We start from the raw sequence: 22,146 nt of genomic DNA on the forward strand, positions 1-22,146 counted from the left end.
TTCTTCTTCTGCATACAAGAAACACACCTCAATTTCAAAGACAGACATCGCCTCAGAATAAAGGGTTGGGGAAAAATATACCAATCAAATGGACCTAAGAAACAAGCTGATGTAGCTATCCTAATATATAATAAAATAGACTTCAAACTAAAATCAATCAAAAGAGACAAAGAAGGACATTTCTTAAAAATTAGTGACAGGAAAAAAATCTATCAAGAGGAAATCTCAGTACTGAATATCTGTGCCCCAAATACAAGGGGGCACCCTCATATGTAAAAGAAACACTTCTAAAGCTTAAATCATACATTAAACCCCGCACACTAATAGTGGGAGACTTCAATACTCCACTCTCACCACATGATCATCTCATTAGATGCTGAAAAAGCTTTTGACAAAATACAACATCCCTTCATGATAAAAGTCTTGGAAAGAGCAGGGTTACAAGGAACATACCTAAATATAATAAAGGCAATATACAGCAAGCCAACAGCCAACATCAAACTAAATGGAGAGAAAGTCAGGAACAAGACAAGGTTGCCCACTCTTTCCATATCTATTCAACATAGTTCTTGAGGTCCTAGCTAGAGCAATAAGACAACAAAAGGAAACCTACAAATCAGAAAAGAAGAAGTCAAACTCTCACTATTTGCTGATAATATGATAGTTTACATAAGCGACCCCAAAAATTCTACCAAGGAACTTCTACAACTTATAAACACTTTCAGTAATGTAGCAGGATACAAGATTAACTCAAAAAAATCAGTAGCCCTCCTATACCAGATGATAAGCAGGCTGATAAGAAATCAAAGAAACATCACCCTTTACAATAGCCACAAATAGCATAAAATACCTTGGAATAGCTCTAACCTAACAAGTGGAAGATTTGTATGACAAGAACTTTAAATCTTTGAAGAAAGAAATTGAAGAATACACCAGAAAGTGGAAAGATCTCCCTTGCTTTTGGGTAGGTAGAATTAATATAGTAAAAATGGCAGTCTTACCAAAAGCAGTCTACAGATTCAATGCCCATCAAAATCCCAGCAAAATTCTTCACAGAACTCGAAAGAACGGTACTCAACTTCATATGGAAAAGCAAAAAAACCCAGGATAGCCAAAACAGTCCTGTACAATAAAAGAACTTCTGGAGGCATCACAATCCCTGACTTCAAACTCTGCTACAGAGCTACATTACTGAAAACAGCCTCTATTGGCATAAGAACAGACAGGAGAACCAATGGAACTGAATCGAAGACCCGAATATTAATCCACACACCTGTGAACACACTGTGTTTTTTGACAAAGAAACAAAGAATATCAAATGGGCCGGGCGGTGGTGGTGCATGCCTTTAATCCCAGCACTCGGGAGGCAGAGGCAGGCGGATCTCTGTGAGTTCGAGACCAGCCTGGTCTACAAGAGCTAGTTCCAGGACAGGCTCCAAAGCCACAGAGAAACCCTGTCTCGAAAAACAAAACAAAACAAAACAAAAAATATCAAATGGGAAAAGGAAACATTTAAAAAATGGTGACAGCATAACTGGATTTCAACATGTAGAAGAATGAAAATAGACCCATATCTATCACCATGCACAAAACTCAATTCCAAATGGATCAAAGACCTCAACATAAAGCCAACCACACTGAACCTTATAGAAGAGAAAGTGGGAAATACACTTGAACGCATTGACACAGGAGACCACTTCCTAAATATGACCCTAGCAGCACAGACACTGAGAGAAACAATTAATAAATGGGACCTTCTCAAACTGAAAAGCTTCTATAAAGCAAAGGACATGGTCAACAAGACAAAATGACAGCCTACAGAATGGGAAAAGATTTTCACTAACCCCACATCAGACAGAGGTCTGATCTCCAAAATATACAAAGAACTCAAGAAATTGGTCACCAAAAGAACACATAATCCAATAAAAAAAAAAAATGGAGTACAAACCTAAACAGAGAACTCTCAACAGAGGAATCTAAAATGGCTGAAAGACACTTAAGGAAATGTTCAACATTTTTAGTCATCAGAGAAATGCAAAGCAAAACAACTTTTTTTTTTTAAATATTTATTTATTATGTATACGATATTCTGTCTGTGTGTATGCCTGCAGCCCAGAAGAGGGCACCAGACACCATTACAGATGGTTGTGAGCCACCATGTGGTTGCTGGGAATTGAACTCAGGACCTTTGGAAGAGCTGGCAATGCTCTTAACCTCTGAGCCATCTCTCCAGCCCCCAAAACAACTCTTGAGATTTCATTTCACACCAGTAAGAATGGCCAAGATCAAAAACTCTGATGACAACTTATGCTGGAGAGGTTGAGAGATAAAGGGAACACTCCTGCATTGCTGGTGAAAGTGAAAGCTGGTATAGATCCTTAGAATATCAGTGTGACGATTTCTCAGAAAATTAGGAAACAACCTTCCTCAAGATGCAGTAATATCACTTTTGGGTATATATCCAAAGGATGCTCAGTTGTGCCAAAAGGACATAACAGCATTGTTTATGATAGCCAGAACCTGGAAAGAACCCAAATGACCCTCTACCTAAGAATGGATAATGAAAATGTGTTACATTTACACAATGGAGTACTACAGAGAAGAAAAAAATAACAACAGCTTGTATTTTGCAGGCAAATGCATGGAGCTAGCTAACATCATATTGAGTGGAGGTAACTCAGACCTGGAAAGATAATTATCACATGTATTCACTCATAAGTGTTTTTTTTTTTTTTTTTGTTCCTGTCCTGAAACTAGCTCTTGTAGACCAGGCTGGCCTCGAACTCACAGAGATCCGCCTGCCTCTGCCTCCCGAGTGCTGGGATTAAAGGCGTGCACCACCACTGCCCGGCTTCATAAGTGGTTTTTAAACATAAAGCAAAGAAACCAGCCTACAAATCACAATCCCAGAGAACATAGACAACAATGAGGATCCTAAGAGAGACATACATATATTTAATCTACATGGGAAGTAGAAAAAGACAAAAATCTCCTGAATATATTGGGAGCATGGGGGCCTTGGGAGAAGATTGAAGGGGAGGGGAGAGGCAGGAAGGGGAGCAGAGAAAAGTGTAGAGATCATTAAAAATCAATAAAATAAAAGAATATGATCATGAGCACTTCTTTGTTTATAGGCTACTATAAAGCTCAAAAAAGTTTGCTAAATTTGATAGATTAACATTAATTAATAATACTCTTGCTTTTTTATTTCAGCATTTACTGAGGTTTTTTTTGTGTCAGTTAATGTTCTACTACATTACATTGTCTGGCACCTCTTGGTTTATCTTGATTAATGTTGCTCATTATGTACTTAATCTTCACTTTTTTTTAAAATTAACTTGCTCTGTACTTCTTGACTTATACTGTTTTCCAAATCTTCCTGCCCATACTTTCTGAACTAGTGCTTCATTTTTCTCTCCTGCTCATATCTTTTTCTGTGACATTTTTATTTGCCTACATATATTCATAAAGATTCATTACCCAACATCAACAAAATTTTAAAAATTTTTTACATTTTATTTTATTGCATTTGGAAGTCTGATGACATGTTTCAGGAGTCACCCCTCCCATCATATGGATTTTGAGAATGAATAGCAAGTTCTTATATCAACTGAGCCATCTTGTTTGACCCTAACAAAATGATGTTTAACTTTCTCTCTATGTGTCTTTTTTTCAGGCAGAATAACAAAACACTACAGACTAGAAGGCCAGGATAGAGTGCTGGGATGTTTGCTTTTTATCAGGTTATCTCCCAGATTACAAACTGTTGACTTCTTGTTACCTTATGTGTAGAAACAAGGTTAAGAGCACTCTGAAATTGTTTCTGTATGGGTACTGTTCCCATTTGTGACATGCTACCCCTTATGACCAAAGAACATTCCAAAGCCAGACCTTCTAATACCATCCCATCAGGGATTCATGATATTCATACCCCACAGTCCTTCACTGTATGTTCTTTCTCTATTGCTTCTCAGTGTTTGCTAATGTTTTTTTCTCTGCGAGGCTATCTTTGGCATCTGTTTTTGGTGTTTCTCTCTATATCTTCTTAGTTTCTCCTTTCTAGTGATCTTTCCATGGAGTATCTTTGTCTCTTTCTTTGAATGTTCCAATAATAATATGTCTGTTGGCCTTATTCCTCCAATGCTATGCACTTACTGTTCAACCCTCTTCTCCTCTTCACTATCCTGTATCTCTCCCACTCCCACTGGTTCCCATCTGTCTTTGTTAGGGTTCTATTATTGTGAAGAGACACCATTACCATAGCAACCCTTATAAAGGAAAACATTTAATTGGGGTGACTTGTTTATAGTTCAGAGATTTAGTCTATTATCATCATGGCAGGAAGCAAGGCAGGGTGCAGATAGACATGGTGCTGGAGAAGAAACTGAGAATTCTTACATCTTGTCTCACAGTGGTCTGAGCATAGGCATAGTTTGAGCATAGGCAACAAAGGCTGCCCCCCACACTGATATATTTCCTCCAACAAGACCATACCTCCTAATAGTGCCACTCCCTGAGCTTATGAGGGCCAATTACATTCAAACTACCATACCACCCATTTCCTAGTTTGTCTCCCTACTCTTCATCATTTATGTTTTTGTGACCTGATGAGTTTCATTAGGGTTGAAAGGCCAATGTAGTCTACAGAGCAAATTCTAGGGAAGCTAGGACAACAAATAAAAACCCTGTCTTGATGAAAAGAAAAGAGTCTCTGCCTCCACCACCATTAAGTGCCTGTAGATCCTCAGGAACGAGTAGGGCCTTATAGGTCCCTCTCCAGTCTATGACAAGATGTTGACAGGCCTAGTCTTGTCAGCTGCTATGAGTTTAAGAATGCTGTGACCATATAATGTCCAGAAGATTGTGTTCTGTAACACTTCACCCCAACCTCTATCAACCTCTGCCTCTTAAATTCTTTCCACTCTCTCTTCTATAATGTTCCTAGGTCTTTTGGAGGGTATGACATAAACATCTCATTTATGACAGAGCTTCAACTTCCACTTACTCTCACCACTTCCACCAGTTACAAATTTCCGCATTAACTGGTGCCACTGCAAAAAGATGCTTCCCCTCCCCATTAAAACTGGGTTTCTCTTTTTAGCCTGGAACTCATTCTATAGACCAGGCTGACCTTAAACTCAAGGATCTGCCTGTCTTTTCCTCCTGAGTCCTGGAATTAACGGTGTACACCAAATAGCTGGCTTAAAAACAAGCCTTTCTGAACAAAGATGACAGCATCACTATTCTGTGAGCATAAGTACAAATATTTAAAAAGTGCTTTGATAACATGCTCATTTAGCAAATCAAAAGTAGTAGTTTCCCAGCAGTGCCAGATCTTCTGAAGCTTTTGACCAGGTTTATAGTACTAGCCAGGCTTCAAATCTAATCAGAAAGCAATTGGTTATCCCTGTAATCTTTTTTTTTTTTTTTTTTTTTTTTTTTTTTTTTTTGGTTTTTTCGAGACAGGGTTTCTCTGTAGCTTTGGTGCCTGATCCCTGTAATCTTTATGTCACTTTTGTACCAGTGAGCACATATTGCCCATCAGGTCAATATTGTAGCATTCAAGGTACACTGCTGGGTGATACCACCTTCCTCCACAGTGGCCTGCATATGAAAACTTCTTCAATATGAAAACTAGCCAGTAGGGAGGAAGTTTTTTGGTCAATTCCAAATTGATTTCTCTGTATCTTGCAACCAAAGTATGTTGTATCTTCCCTAATAGGGTCTAGGATCTTATTGGCAACAATTTATTAATAAGTTATAAGATTATTAAGATATAGCCAAGGACATGATGATGTCCCTGGGAGGCCTACTCTGTTCTGAAGGCAAATGGAGGAGGAATTGATCTGGGGGAGAGAAGAGGTGGGGTGCACTAGGGTGAGTATAGGAAAGGGAAACTTTGGTTGAAATGTAAATATAAGAGAAGAATTTTAAAAAGAAGATATGGCCAAAGATATCAATGCTAAATGGTATTAACAAGCATTTAAATGAAATAATATAAATAAAAGTGTCTGGTGAAATCCTTGACTTCAGTTATGTTAGTTTTACTTATAACATCAGTAAGTTTAAGTTAGTTTTCTAGACTATTATAATTAGAAATTCTGACTGGGAGGTGGTGGCGCACACCTTTAATCCCAGCACTCAGGAGGCAGAGGCAGGCGGATCTCTGTGAGTTCGAGGCCAGCCTGGTCTACAAGAGCTAGTTCCAGGACAGGCACCAAAAACTTCAGAGAAACCCTGTCTCGAAAAATCAAAAAAAAAAAAAAAAAAAATTCTGTGTCATTATGGTTTCTCTTCCTATTCCACAGGTGGCAAACTAAGATTTAATAACTCAAATAGCCTGTTCATAGAATTTGAACTCAATATATGTACTCAAAAGCTCTAATGCCCCTTTTAATTGTACTTGAAATATTTGGTTGCAGATGATGTGGAAGTTGTTAAGTGCCTTTGGTGATAATGTAACTGTAGAATAGTTACTCCTCAGAAAGTTGCAGTTTCACCCTGTTTGCTGCTTCTGGAAATCTGAGGTCCTGTACATGGAAAAATGAGCATACTTGAGACTGATAAAACATTGGAGTACTTTTTAGTGATATTGCACACCTAAATGAATTGCAGCTTTGGTAGTTGTTAGCAATGAAGGCTCCAGGGTTCAGTGGGGATGGAAGAGGAGTAAAGTAAAAGAAATGAGTCCTGGGACTAGAAGATGGTTCCATAGTTGAAAGCTCTTGCTGCTTTTGCAGAGGATCAGGGTTTAGTTCCCAACACTTTACAACCATCCTTAATTACAGTTCTGGGGAATTCAACACCACTTTCTGACTCTGTGGGCACCAGGCACATGGATGGTGTATAAACATACATGCAGGCCAAAACAAATATATATATATATAAAATCTTTTTTTAGAAAAGAAGTGAATCTTTCATTGATAGCACAATCATCTAAATTTAGAATGTATTCTTTATCTGTTCTTCACATAAATACATTTAATTTTAGAAGTTTAGACATGGGGTTTAGACTGGGGTTATAGTCCAGTGGTAGAATATTTGCCTACTGTGCACATGCCTCTGATCTTAGGCCTTGAAGTGCCCTTTCCAAACCCAAAAGGTACCTATAATAAAATGTAAGTGAATTTTACATTTCTCCTTACAGACTACATATGGTTAGTTTTTTATAACACTACTGTTTGTTAACTTGTAACATGTTATTGTTATATTTAATTAGACATTTAAAACTTTCTCAGCTTTAGTTTCTAATATAAAATAATGAATAGATATAACTCTTCAACAAAAGTCCTTTAACATTCTCAATAACCTATAAGAACATAAAAGTTTTGAAAGTAAATAATTTGAAAATCACCATTATAAATTGAAATAGAAAAATGAAATTTGTGCATGGCATTGCTGAAGCATGCATGGGTGCCCGTATATGTCCGTTCTGTTGAACTTGTCCATATAGGGTTTCATGGTCTTAAGTTGATAAGGATGATTGATCAGGTTTCTTCCTCAAGAGGGTACCAGATCTCATTACAGATGGTTGTGAGCCACCATGTGGTTGCTGGGAATTGAACTCAGGACCTTTGGAAGAGCAAGCAGTGCTCTTAATCGCTGAGCCATGTCTCCAAGCCTACCATTAATAGATTACTAAGTTACAATTAATGAATATTGTTTTGGCCATATAATAAAGAAAATTTCTGTGGTTTGGTAATGTTGGTGAGGGAAAAATGTGCTCCAAATAGTACTGGAGGAAATAGAGAAAAATATATTACATTAAAGTTGCATTATTTTCAGTTATCTCATTCTTGATTTTTCCAAGGTGTTTCTTTTGTTTACATATTGCTTTTAAGTTTATCTATGGTAAAAAAAATGTATTGGACTATGAATGAGGGTATCCTCTGTGTTTCAGAAACTCTGTAATGATGCTCAAGTCAAGGTCTTTGGAAAGTGCTGTCAGCTGAAACCAGGAGGAGATAGTTCTTCCTCTTTGGATAGCTCTATCACTTTATCTTCTGATGTAAAAGACCAGTGTCCCAAGTACCAGGTAAGATCACTCATTTAGTCATTTATAAATCATTTTAATCACCTTCCTAAGGACCAGAGTTATAATATCAACTTGATTGTACCTTCCTGGTGCCTGCATTGTAGCTGTAGAGATGGATAAATTCATTAAACAATTAAGTTTTATTAATTTGAAAACCTTAGATGGGGAAATACAGAAATCTGTGGTATTGGTAGCAGGTATTTTTTCCTTCTTTACCTCAATTCATATTATTGAGTACCCAGAGTAATTTATTTTTTGCCTTTTTATTATTAAATTATGAAATTAAAATACCAATAAAGTTTGTCCATAGTAGAAAATTAAAGTGTAATTACAAGGATTAAACACACCTCATGGTTTTTCAGAAATAACTGGATTTTTTTTTCCTTAGGCTAAATAATCAGTAACTACATAGGAATTTGTATATGAGCTTACTATGTGAAATAAGATTGACTTAGTTTCATGCTAAGTTCATATCATCTACTTTGAATTTATGTCATCCCAAACTTGTACAAATAAAACATATTTTGTATTTAGTGGTGCTAAAATAGAATCTTGGTCATTGTGTTTGTAAGAGATGGCTGTATTTGGGTAGAAATTTATCCTTATATCCATTGTTAAGACAGTCTGTAAAAGGATTCTGAAGTTACTCATCTGCATGTTAGGATTAATTCACAGTTACACTCTTGGTTCTCCTTCACCTTAGGCACAGAACCTTAACAAATGCTGAACAGTACTTTGTCATATAGAACCTGTATAACTCAGGAAATTTGCGTAATTTGAGAGGTTTTCTAATTTCTTAAGCTGTATATAATTGTCTTTTCTGTATATAATGTGATTAAAAATAAATAGAAAGAAAACTGACCAAGATTGTAGAGATTCAAAAAGTAGTGATTGATTATAATCTCATTTTGTGTCAGAATCCCACAAAATACACTTTTAAGTAAAAGGTTTCAATTATACTTGATGTGATAAATAAAATATGATCTCCAGTAACTAGAACATTATCTTTAAATTACTTTCCAGGTGTAGTAATAGAAGCGGTGGGCTAAGTTCCTGGCACCCAGCTGCCCGCATGACTAACTTTTTACCCGAAATAATTACACGGAAACTGTATTCTTTTAAACACTGCATGGCCCATTAGTTTTAACCTCTTATTGGCTAATTCTCACATATTGATCTAACCCATTTCTAATATTCTGTGTAGCACCACAAGCTGGCTTATCAGGGAAGATCTTAACCTGCGTCTGTCTGGAGTGGGAGAATCATGGCGACTCACTGACTCGGCTTCTTTCTCCCAGCATTCTGTTCTGTTTACTCCGCCTATCTAAATTCTACCCTATCAGAGGCCAAGCACTTCCTTCCTTCCTTCCTTCCTTCCTTCCTTCCTTCCTTCCTTCCTTCCTTCCTTCCTTCCTTCCTTCCTTCCTTCCTTCCTTCCTTCTTTCTTTTTTTGGTTTTTCGAGACAGGGTTTCTCTGTAGCTTTTTGATTCCTGTCCTGGAACTAGCTCTTGTAGACCAGGCTGGCCTCGAACTCACAGAGATCCACCTGCCTCTGCCTCCCGAGTGCTGGGATTAAAGGCATGCGCCACCACCACCTGGCAAGCAGTTTCTTTATTAATTAACCAATGAAAGCAACAGATAGAAAGATGACCCTCCTCCATCATTTCCCCTTTTTTCTGTTTAAACAAAAAAGAAGGCTTTCATTTTAACATAGTATAATTACATATAACAAAAGTGTTATCAAGTAAGAATTACAGTTACAATATTTATATCTATTTTTTATCATAACTAAGGAAAACTATAACTAACCATTCTTCAACTTCATCAAAGACTCCAGAAGGATATAATATTACTTAAGCAAACAAGAAATAAGAAACTTCTAAAATTCTAGAAATGACAGAGACATCTCGCTGCCTGGACAGTCCCCCAAAGTTCCTCTGTACCGTTGGGGCACCCATCTTTGGCCTACAGGCCCATAGTATCCAGAGACATTTCCATGAAGCAGGAAATTTCAAAGGCAGTTCAGTCACTATCTGCTGTGTCCTGCAGAATGTCTCGCAGACTCCTTCATGAATTTTTTTCTTTTTCTTTTTTTTTTTTTTTTTTGGTTTTTCGAGGCAAGGTTTCATTGTGGCTTTGGAGCCTGTCCTGGAACTAGCTCTGTAGACCAGGCTGGTCTCGAACTCACAGAGATCCGCCTGCCTCTGCCTCCCGGGTGCTGGGATTAAAGGCGTGCGCCACCATCGCCCGGCTGAATTTTTTTCTTTTCTCTCCCAAGCCTACGTACATTTATCCAACAATGTGACTCATTTATGTCTGAATCTGTTTTATTGTGAATCTGTAATTTTTTTACTATCCAGGAGCATTTCTTAAAATGTTAAGCATTTCTTAAAAACTTAAGTTGCATCATGTACAGGTAATACGGTAAGGCCTGTGTCCTGCCCAGTCTAAATCTTAACTGTGCTGTTATTATGATAATTACGGTAGTTCCTGCCTGAGACTAGCACAGTTCAGCATGGCAGAGCTGAGCCGCTCCTGCCTCAGAGCCATTTGGTGCCCCTGAGCCACACACAGTTCCAGGCACACAGCAGTCCACATTGCCATCAAGCAAGCCGTAGCACTTTACTCCAAATGCTCCATTCAAAAGCTCTGTCTCCCGCAGGAGCCAGACAGAGATTGCAATGGCGGCACAGCCCAGAAAGCCCGCATTTTAAAACAGCCAGTTTTTTCCTGCTGCTGAGTCAGGAAAATTTCTTTGCAGCACGCAACCCACAAACAGCCAAAAGCTGTGTTAAACTTTCTCTCCCTTTTTTTTTTTTTTTAAGACTCTCTCAGGTTTTTAAGTGGATTTAGTCCATCACGTTGGGCGCCACTCTGTAAGTTCCTGGCACCCAGCCGCCCGCACGGCTAACTTTATACCCGAAATAATTACACGGAAACTGTATTCTTTTAAACACTGCTTGGCCCATTAGTTTTAACCTTTTATTGGCTAATTCTCACATATTGATCTAACCCATTTCTAATATTCTGTGTAGCACCACGAGCTGGCTTACCAGGGAAGATCTTAACCTGCGTCTGTCTGGAGTGGAAGAATCATGGCTACTCACTGACTGGGCTTCTTTCTCCCAGCATTCTGTTCTGTTTACTCCGCCTATCTAAATTCTACCCTATCAGAGGCCAAGCAGTTTCTTTATTAATTAACCAATGAAAGCAACAGATAGAAAGATGACCCTCCTCCATCATCCAGGAGTGAGTATATGGAGTAAATAGACCCTTTAAATAAAGCATACAAAAGGTAGCAGTGATAGCACACTTTGTTAATTTAGTGATTTTTATTGTAGATTGTTCCACATGAAAATATATAACAGTATCTAATATTCACATTAACCTTTTGGTGTATATTATAGCAGACAAAGAATTTTAATATCAAATTACATGATTTTATTGGATTATCTTCATAGAATGCTTAATTGATGCAGTTATTTAATAAATTAATAGACTATAACTTCAATAACTCCAACTGTAAATGAGGATTAGACTATTAGACTTATTTACAGACTATAAATTATTTTCTTCACATGACCAGTCTGGAGTCATGTGATACATGGGATTTGTTGTCTTGAAGATATCCTTAGAAAAAGTCCAGGGTTTCTTTTTCTTTCAGATTCATCAGAGATAATGTGTTCTATTGCCCAAAGAATAGCAGCTCCTTTTCTAGTGATTTGCATATGAATTTCATTAACTAGTTCTTTAAAGTGCATGTCAGTGGGTAGTTTTGAAAATTGCTACTCCAAAATTGCTACCATTAAGCCAATCTTACATCTGTGAGAGTATTGTCTGTTTTTAACTGAGGGTATGAGATGGAATTCCTTTCATTTAGCCACACTGATGTCTTGGACAAAAATGGGTTTTGAAAATTAAGTAAAGAGAGCTGATGAAATGGCTCAGCAGGTACAGGTACTTGCTGTTCATCCCAGGTTCCCTCCCCAGGACCCACATAATGGAAGGAAAGAATTGACTCACAAATGTTGATCTATGACCTCTACTTTTGTGCTGTGGCATAGCATATCCATACACAACCACACACACACATACATATCAATAATAAGTATAATAATTTTTTTTTTAAAGACAGGATCTCATTGTATAGCTTTGACTAGTCTGGAACTCACTTTATAAAGTATAAAGACCTCAAAAATCCCAGAGTCGGTCCATCTCTGCATCCCAAGTGCTGGGATTAAAGGCATACACCACCAACTAAATTTTTAAAAATTAGGTAGAGAGTACTTTGTAATTAGTGATGTTTTCCATGGTATATAAATACTAACTAAATAAATTTTGTTTTTTTAAAATGATTTTATAATTATGGTGACAAAAGTTAGAGCAATAATAATTAAGAGTTCTTTGAGAAAGAAGACATTTTGATATTGTAAATCTTTCCTTTTTTTTCTGAGACAGATCTTACTATATATTTTTTGCTAGCCTGGAACTCACAGAGATCCATTTTCCTTTGTCTCTTGAGTACTGGGATTAAAGACCACACACTGGTTTAAATCTTTTTCTTAACTATTAGTACACAGTGCTTTGTTCTTGACTGCAGATAGATGTGCTGTTGTGCAGCAGATCTCAAGAATTCATTCCAATTTCTTGACTGAAGCTCATTGATTTTTAACTTTTTCTTTCTCCTTTGCCCTGGTAACTACCAATTCTGTTCTTTGGTTCCATCAATTTTACTTTCTTTGATACTTTAGATAAATGGAAGTATATGCAATGCTTATCTTTCTGTGATTATCTTGTTCCAGTTAACATGCTGCCCTTAAGATTCATCTATGGAAGCCGGGCGGTGGTGGCGCACGCCTTTAATCCCAGCACTCGGGAGGCAGAGGCAGGCGGATCACTGTGAGTTCGAGACCAGCCTGGTCTACAGAGCTAGTTCCAGGACAGGCTCCAAAACCACAGAGAAACCCTGTCTCGAAAAACCAAAAAAAAAAAAAAAAAAGATTCATCTATGGAGGCCTAAAAAGATGACTAAGTTGTTCAGAAAACATGTTCTCTTCCAGAGGACTTGGGTTCAATTTCTAGGACTTAAAAATGTAGAGTAACTCTAATCACAGGGGATCTGGTGTTCTGTTCTGGCCTCCAAGGGCACCATGCATTTATGTGGTGCACAGATGTACCTGCAGGCAAAACACACTAAAAAAATAATAATTTTAAATTTTTTAAAGTTTTAACTATGCTTCTTTATACTCCAAAATGTATCTCTCAGGCCTAAATATATTTCACTGCATGTGTATATACCCCATTTTCTTTGTCCATTCTTTTCCTATTTAATTCTTTAATTCACTTTGAGTTGGTTTTTATATATGCTATAAGAGTCTATTTTTATTTTTTGCATATGAATATCCAGCCTTCCCAGCAGCAAAGACTTTCCTTTTCCTGTTTTATCAGCCTAGTATCCACATTGAGGATCAGTTGACTGTATTGGTATACATTTTTTTCTGGATCTGATCCCATATAATGTCAATCTCTATCATACTGTATTGATTACTATAGATTGGTAGTATATTTTGAAATCTGGATGTGTGATAACTTCAGTTTTATTGTTCTCTTTTCAAGGTAATTTGACTTTGATCTTTTTTACATATTATTTTAGAATTGTTTTTCTGTGTTTATGAGTCTCATTAAGTCTATAAACTATGTATTTTTTTAAATTCATGATAGTTAAAAATTGTTCCACTTATGGATGCTTCTTTGCTATAATGGAAGTAGTAAAAATTATACTGTCGACTCTACCCTTATTTGCTTACTGGATAAATGTTATATATGTGTGTAAGACATGGTTAAAAAGTTGATTTGGTATCAGCAATATAGCTTAGCAGGTAAAAGTACTGGTTGCCAAGTTTCACAACCTAAATTCAGTCCTTAGTACCCATGTGGTAGTATGCAGAAGAGAACCAACTCCTGCAAGCTGTTCTCTGACCTCCACTCACATGTAGTGTGTACACCCACCCACATACACTCATACCAAATGCATGGCTAACTGTAAAAGAGTTTATTTCAGCATTACTTTAGTAGCAAAGTCCTAGAAGCGAGCTAAATACTCCTTGTTTACTAGTCTGACCTGATGAAGTATGTTATTTTTTTTTAAGATTTTTGTTTTATGTGTATAAGTGTTTCGCCAACGTTTATGTATGTGCACATACACGTGCCTAGTAGGGAGGCCAGAAGATGGAGTGTGTTTCTTGAAACTGAAGTTACAGGTGGTTATGACTTTTGTGTAGGTTTTGGGAAGCAAACCCAGGTCTTCTGCCAGAACGTCAAGTGGTCTTAAGTATTGAGTCATTTCTCCAGCCCTGAAGTATGGTGTTTTTATATAATCAAATAATGTACAACTCTTAATCTCCCTCTTTTTCCCTCTCTTCCATCCTTAAATGAGTAAATGAGTCAGTCTCCCAAAGTACCCAGCTTGGATTCAAACTTGAGATATTCCTGCCTTGATCTCTCCACTATTAGGATTTAGGTATTACTATACTTAACCAATATCTGTGCAGATTTAAAAATGAGTGGAATTTCTGTTTAATGATATGGTTAGATATAATATAAGAAACCATGTGATGAAGAACAAATTACAAAAAAGTTTATATAATACAGAATTTAAATAATTTTAATTATTAGAAAACTAACATATTTCTATTTTATAAAGAAAATTAATATTTGAAATCATAAGGCTTTTAATTCTTTAATTTTATTTATGTTTTTAATTTTTATTCAGGGTTCTCGGTGTTCTTCTGATGCCAATATGCTTGGTGAAATGATGTTTGGCTCAGTAGCAATGAGCTACAAAGGATCTACCTTAAAAATTCATCAGATCCGGTGAGGGAGTTCAGTTCTTCTTATGTTATACTCGTTGTAGATGTTCAGGTTTTTTTGAAGATGAAAGGATTTCTTAGATTTTTATTCAGATTGAGCATGTCAGATGCCCAGCTTATTATGTCATGGTTTTAGTGTTCCTTCTTAGTCTTTGTGATGATGTCATGAAATCCATGTAACTTACAAAGTTTTTTTTTTTACAGTGAATCAAAAACATTATTGTATTTTACTTTTTTTTGTATTTTACTTTTAATCTCTTTCTGACATTTTGTTGTCTTTCATAGCTCACCTCCACAGCTCATGCTTAGCAAAGTTTTCACTGCCCGGACTGGAAGCAGTATCTGTGGAAGTCTCAATACGTAAGTGCTTATGGATGTAGGGTGTGATTGATATTTAATATTTAAAATATACAAGTATAAACATTAAAATGGCTTTTAAAATTATAGTACATATAGTTTGTATCTTACCCAAATTTGAAAGTTTATGAAGGCTAGATTGTACCCTTTCTTAATATAATTGAACATATAGATATGATTTCTTTTTCTGTAGTTTTCTAGAAGGTGTGTCTGGAAGCAAAATGTTGAATGCATTTTCATCATAGACTAGTGTGCTGTTTTTCAGTCTACTCTTCTGTGTTAGCAGTGATACCTTTACATTCTTCAGTTTGCAGAGCACTGAAGACTTGAGGGGCCTATCACTATTAAATCAGAGTCATTCACCCACTCTACACATATATAATAGGTACAGGGATATCATAAGCTGTTTGTGCCTACACTAGAATAATGAAGCTGAAACTAGATTGGTCCTTCTTTGGGGGATAAGAGGCTATGTACTAGAATGTTAGTAAAGAAAGTACCGAGTTAGAGTTTATGGTGAGGTTAGTGGGGTTATGTAGAAGCCAAATCAGAACACTGACTAGCTTAAATACTGAGGAAATACAAAGTCTAAATGAGTGGGAAGCAGTAGAAAAACTACTCTAGAGAAATTCTTTTGAAGTTTGAAAAACTTTTGTTTTGAGGGGTTTTATTAATAGAGGCTTCTACTATCTGTAGCTTATTTTTAACTTTTTTAGGAAGAAAGGAAAAGGTAGGATTTTCAAAATATTGTGAGTACTTGAAAAAATGATGTTGCCAAAATGCCAACTTTTTAAATTTAATAATGAAGTAGAAATAAAAAAATACCGATTTTAATTCTTAAAATTTATGGAAAAGTTACTTCCTGCTGAAAGCATAGTAATTTTACTTTTGTTATTCTCAAAGAGAATATGAAAGTAATATATAACACTTTTAATGTGTGATCATTTAATTGGTGTTCCTGCTGCTCTCCTTCCCTTCCTCTGTTCCCTTCCTCATCTGAAATTGCTCCTTTGACCATTACCAACACCAGATGTTTAGAAAATATTTTTAGTCCAAAATATGAGGGAAACCTTGTTTGTGATGTGTATCAGTGTCAACAATTTACTTTGGAAAGAACCAGATGATAAATATTTTTTATTTTATTAGTTGTATAGTATGTTCTAGTTTCTTACTGCTGTCATTGTAGCATTAAAGCAGCCTTAAACAACATGGAAATGAAAAACAGGAACTGTCCTCCTGTGAAATTTTATTTTTAAAAGGTGCAGCATCTGGATGTGGCCTTCAGGAAAAGCTTACTAACTGATGGTTTAAGTGATTGTATAATTATTATCGTAGTTTATACTTCTAGTATTAATAGTGATAGTTTTAACTTTAGAAGGGTTTTAATTTTCTTAGCAAAAAATATATAAAGAATAGATTTCATAGTGATATTTTCTTTTCACTAAATTTTATTCATATTTAGCCCCCTATTTTCCTCCTTATTCCGAGCAGTTCCCACTGCCTATAATATTTCAAGAAGTTTTGTACTTAAAATTTCATTGGGATGTGTGAAGTATTACTATTAAAAATATAAAATGTGTTTGGAATTTCTTTGCTTTTTCTTTCCTTTGTAGACTGCAAGATAGTCTTGAATTCATCAATCAGGACAGTAATACATTAAAGGCTGATAGCAGCACAGTTATTAATGGACTCCTTGGAAATATAGGTAGGTTTTTTTATTTTGATTTTATAAAGTTAAAAAAATTTTAACAGTATGAGAGTATTTGAACTCACTTCTTAATTATATAGATTTCTTGTGTAACCAGAGAACTTCTGATGGTGTAAATGGGAAGGTTGTTAAATTTTATGTATATAACCTTTATCTTATTTGGAAAATATTTTTTTATATATTTTAAGGTAATGCTCCTATTGTATCTGAGAAAAGAACTTCTGCATGTTTAATTTGTCTTCATTATTTTTGTTTTTAAATTTATTGTGTCTTTGGAAGGCTAAGTCATTGATATTGAAAGCCATTACCAGCTTTCTGAAATATTTTAGTGGGGAATAACTATCCCTCTCTCTTCTCTAACCTAAAAGTCATTTTAAAATGGTGCTCCTGCCGGGCGGTGGTGGCGCACGCCTTTAATCCCAGCACTCGGGAGGCAGAGACAGGCGGATCTCTGTGAGTTCGAGACCAGCCTGGTCTACAAGAGCTAGTTCCAGGACAGACTCCAAAACCACAGAGAAACCCTGTCTCAAAAAACAAAAAAAAAAAAAAAAAAAAAAAAATGGTGCTCCTTTTTTATGAACTGTTGTTTATATGATCAGATAGTCAAATGATGATTCTTAAGACGCTGATTGGAATGATAGATTAATTTAGTTAATTATGGTTCACAATGTATAGTACATTTTAAAATGACATAGTATTTCTGCAATTTCTTGTCTGGAAAGCACAGCTAAATTGCTGCTTGATCATATTTCTGATGCATAATATAAGAGAGTGGACAGTAACCCTTATTTAGTAAAAACTTTTATTTAGATGGGTTTTTTTTTTCTTCCCCTTTTTTGAGACATGATTTCATTGTGTAGTTCCAGCTGCCCTGGTACTTACTATATAGTCCATAGTAAATTTTATGTTTTAAATGTATGTTTATTCAATTGAGATGCTACTAAGCGGCTCCTGTGGATTAGTCTTAGTGTAAGGCTGATTTTATAATGTAGATCAGCTTATAGGAAAAGTTCTTCCAAACTCACTTGGTTTTAACCACTGATTCTAGAGGAGTAAAACTACAGCAAAGAAATGTCTTCTTAAAAATAATTTGATTATTTTAAAACCTTATGGGCTTATTGAAAGTGATTTATTTTTGTGGGGCAGTGGTAGTGCATATCTTTATTCCTCACACTTGGGAGGCAGAGGCAGGTGAATCTCTGTGAGTTCGAGGCCAGCCTGGTTTATAGAGTGAATTCCAGAGCAGCCAGGGTTACACAGAGAAACCCAGTATTGAAAAGCCAGAAAAGAAAAAAGAAAGAAAGAGACAAAAAGGCAGAAAAAAGTGATTTAATAGTAAAAATGAATTGATATAAAAATAAATTTTTTATATGTGGAGACTAGATGTATTTGACCTTTCCGTTCAAATATAGAGGAGAATTTTTTTTTGAAAAAAAAATTTCCGCCTCCTCCCAGCCTCCCATTCCCCCCTCACTCCTCTCCCCCTCCCCCCACTCCTTTTCCCCTCCCTCTCCAGTCCGAAGAACAGTCAGGGTTCCCTGCACTGTGGAAAGTCCAAGATCCACCCCCCTCCATCTAGGTCTAAGAAGGCTAGGCTCCCACAAAGCCAGAACATGAAGTAGGATCAAAACCCAGTGCTATTGTCCTTGGCTTCTCATCAGCCCTCATTGTCCACCATGTTCAGAGAGTCCAGTTTTATCCCATGCTTTTTCAGTTCCAGTCCACCTGGCCTTGGTGAGCTCCCAATAGATCAGTCCCTCTGTCTCAGTGGGTGGGTGCACCCCTCATGGTCCTGACTTTCTTGCTCATGTTCTCCCTCCTTCTGCTCCTCATTGGGACCTTGGGAGCTCATTCCGGTGCTCCAGTGTGGGTCTCTGTCTCTATCTCCATCCATCGCTAGATGAAGGTTCTATGGTGATATGCAAGATATTCATCAGTATGGCTATAGGATAGGGCCATTTCAGGTTCCCTATCCTCAGCTGCACAAGGAACTAACTGGGGACATCCCCCTGGGTACCTGGGAGCCCCTCTAGGTTCAAGTCTCTTGCCAACCCTAAGATGGCTCCCTTAATTAAGATATATGCTTCCCTGCTCCCATATCCATCCTTCCTTTATCCCAACCATCCCAATTCCCCAAGTTCCCCCCATCCTCCTCTTCTCACTTTTCTCTCCCCATCTCCCCTTATTCCTATCCCATCCCACCCCCAAGATCCCAATTTTTTGCTCGGCAAGGATAACTATATGTTTTTCTTTGGGTTCACCTTCTTATTTAGCTTCTTTAGGATCACAAATAAAATATTTATTTATTTATTATGTATACAATATTCTGTCTTGTGTGTATGCCTGAAGGCCAGAAGAGGGCACCAGACCCCATTACAGATGGTTGTGAGCCACCATGTGGTTGCTGGGAAATGAACTCAGGACCTTTGGAAGAGCGGGCAATGCTCTTAACCTCTGAGCCATCTCTTCAGCCCTATAGAGGAGAAATTTATTTCATTTAATCAAGCTACAGGCTTTAAATAATGCATGGCTTGGGACTGGAGAGATGGCTCAGCGATTAAGAGCACTGACTGCTCTTCCAGAGGACCTGGGTTCAATTCCCAGCACCCACATGGCAGCTCACAACTGTCTGAAAATGCAGTTCCACAAGATCTGACACCTTCACACCAATGCACATAAAATAAAGTTAAATAAATCATTTAAAAAAAAGAGTTGGAGGAGTGGCTAAGTGCCCTTGTTGCTTATTTTAAAAAAATAATGCATGGCTTATATTTCCACACTGTTAACTGTGACTTAAGGATAGTTGAGACCTATTTCTGGCTTTGTTTATGTTTCCACTTAACTAATCAAGTGTTTTTTTAATCATCCATAATATAACAAGCACTCTCGTAGACCCTGAAGAGGCAGTGGTAAGCTAACACGGTTTTTGCCTTGGTGGATTTGTAGTTAGTGAGCAATGTGATAAATAATACAACCATAGTATGCTTTAGTATATACAAGATTAAAATTATATGGTTGTGATTAAAATATAAGCATGGATTTTGTCTTGGAGAATTATGGAAGATTTCCTTGAGAATAAGACACCTTTACTTGAAGAATTATTTATATAGTTAGGGAAGGAAGGTACCTAGGAAGAAGTAGTAGTATATTCTGGAGGGAAGGACACACCATCATAAAAGCATGCAAATAAGTTCAGGTGACTGGGCACATCGTAGAGGTAAAGGAAATGAAAAGAATTGAGGGAAAGAGTATGTGTGAGGGTTTGGAGGAAAGGAAGGGAAGAGGAAAATGCTGTAATTAAGATGTAGTCTCAAAAATAAAAAAAAAAAATGAAGGAGAAAAGAAAGAATTGAGCAAGAGAAGCTGGCAAAGGGTACTGTGGGCCACAGCAATAAATTCATGTTCATGCTCTATGCAGCCAAATACCAACGAGGATATGCTAGTTTTGTCATTTGTTTTTTAAAGCAAGTGCCATGACAGGATTAACTATGCAAAAATTTTATTACTTGAAATGACTATGCGAAAGAAAATGAGGGATGTGGGAAAGCCAAAGAACCACAGATCATGATGCATGTCTGACTCCAAGTAAAGGAGAAAAAAGTACAAAAGATTAAGTACCAATACCCCAGCCTGTAATAGCTTTCTAAGGAGGAAAGGTTTGGCCAGACAAGGAGTAAGTTTTGAGTAAGATCTAGTTGTCAGAAATAGATCTGGAGTTTGTATCCTCTGTATACTGGCTAGGAGCTTGTTTTGGGTAATAATAGAGCTGTGTACAAATTTTAGTGGATTTTAAAATCACAGTTGGAAATATTTTAGATACATTCTTGAGACTTCAACAGAAAGTTGTTTAGAATTCAGCAACATCAGATCTGATTTATATGTATAAAGAATGTCTGTAGTGAGAATGGGTCTAGTTAAGCAGTTGGGATTAAAATATGTCAAGAAAATCTCACCTCCTGCAGATAGATAAGTTATAGGAAAATGGAAGACCTCACTGACTTCCTAAAAGGGTCTTAGGAACCTCCATTTGTCCTTCAACTACATTTTAAAAGCTGAATAACTGTAGGAATAGATATATATTGAGGAAACATGAGGTATTTGACTACATGTAGGTATTTATGGAAAAATAAAGACATTGAGAGAATGAAATTAAAAATAAATATGGTAGTTGAGAGAGGTTTTTGAGGAAAGTGTTGGGTTGGGGCACTAGCTGACTTAAAATTAACTTAAGAAGATAAGAAGGAACTTCTCAGAATACTTAAGTTACTAGCATCATAAGATTTAAATGTTACCTATTTCATTTAGGTAGGAAGTAGGCAAAGATAGGTAAGAATTTGAGTAACTTTGAAGGTGGTTTGAAAATAAAAGAACAATTTCAGTCTGGAAGCTCTGTGTGTGCTCTGCATCTATGCCCATGTAAACAGTCACATGTAAAGTAATGTGGGTGAGGAAGGAGTTTAAAGACGTTTAATTTTGAAATAGCTAGAGAATATTGAAGAAAGAATTAACCATTGAGAAATGGAAGGGTTGCTGCATTATAATTACAGAAATTTCTGTTGCAGAAAACAAATATCAGCAATTTGAGAAGCACAGATGCTATTTAAAGCAGAAAGCCACCTGTCCTAGGTATTCAACTCCTACATTACTTAGACCTGTGGTTCTCTACTTGTGGATCACAACTCCTGAGCGTTTGAATGACCCTTTCACCAGGGTTGCATAAGGCTATTGGAAAACACAGATATTTACATTATGGTTCATGACTGTAGCAAAATTACAGTTATGAAGTAGCAACAAAAATGATTTTATGGTTAGGGGTCACCACAACATGAGGAATTGTATTAAAGGGTCACTACATTAGGAAGTTTGAGTACCACTGACTTAGACTGTCATAACTGAATATAAGTAACATAACTCATTGCTTGTTTATAGAATTTAAACCCCTCACCCATACTTCTTTTGGAGAGAGGATATCTTTTATGTAGCCCTGGCTGGCTTAGAACTCTCTATGTAGACCGGGCTGAATTCATAGCAATGTGCTTGCTGGGATTTAAGGTGTGTGGCCTTTGTGCCCTTTTTTAAGTATTCAGACTGCTATCATTTCTTTGTGGTTGTGTTTGGTACTTTTGGGAGTCTTGCCCTTATAGGCTGTACTATGTCTCCTGTTTTCATAGTGGCT

The 22,146-nt window shown here is 36.7% G+C and overlaps 1 protein-coding gene across 2 annotated transcripts in view; it reads left to right on the forward strand.

The window, feature by feature from the left end:
- Fnip1 (folliculin interacting protein 1) overlaps positions 1-22,146 on the forward strand; it is a 91,240-nt gene that overhangs the window by 35,814 nt on the left and 33,280 nt on the right. For both annotated transcript variants that reach the window (XM_057773695.1, XM_057773696.1), the window contains exons 3-6: positions 7,901-8,035; positions 14,809-14,909; positions 15,191-15,265; positions 16,876-16,967. In XM_057773695.1, the coding sequence (XP_057629678.1) occupies positions 7,901-8,035; positions 14,809-14,909; positions 15,191-15,265; positions 16,876-16,967 (403 nt within the window). The remainder of the gene's footprint in view (positions 1-7,900; positions 8,036-14,808; positions 14,910-15,190; positions 15,266-16,875; positions 16,968-22,146) is intronic.

This window comes from Chionomys nivalis, chromosome 7 (genome assembly GCF_950005125.1).
Source record: "Chionomys nivalis chromosome 7, mChiNiv1.1, whole genome shotgun sequence".
Taxonomy (NCBI): Eukaryota; Metazoa; Chordata; class Mammalia; order Rodentia; family Cricetidae; genus Chionomys; species Chionomys nivalis.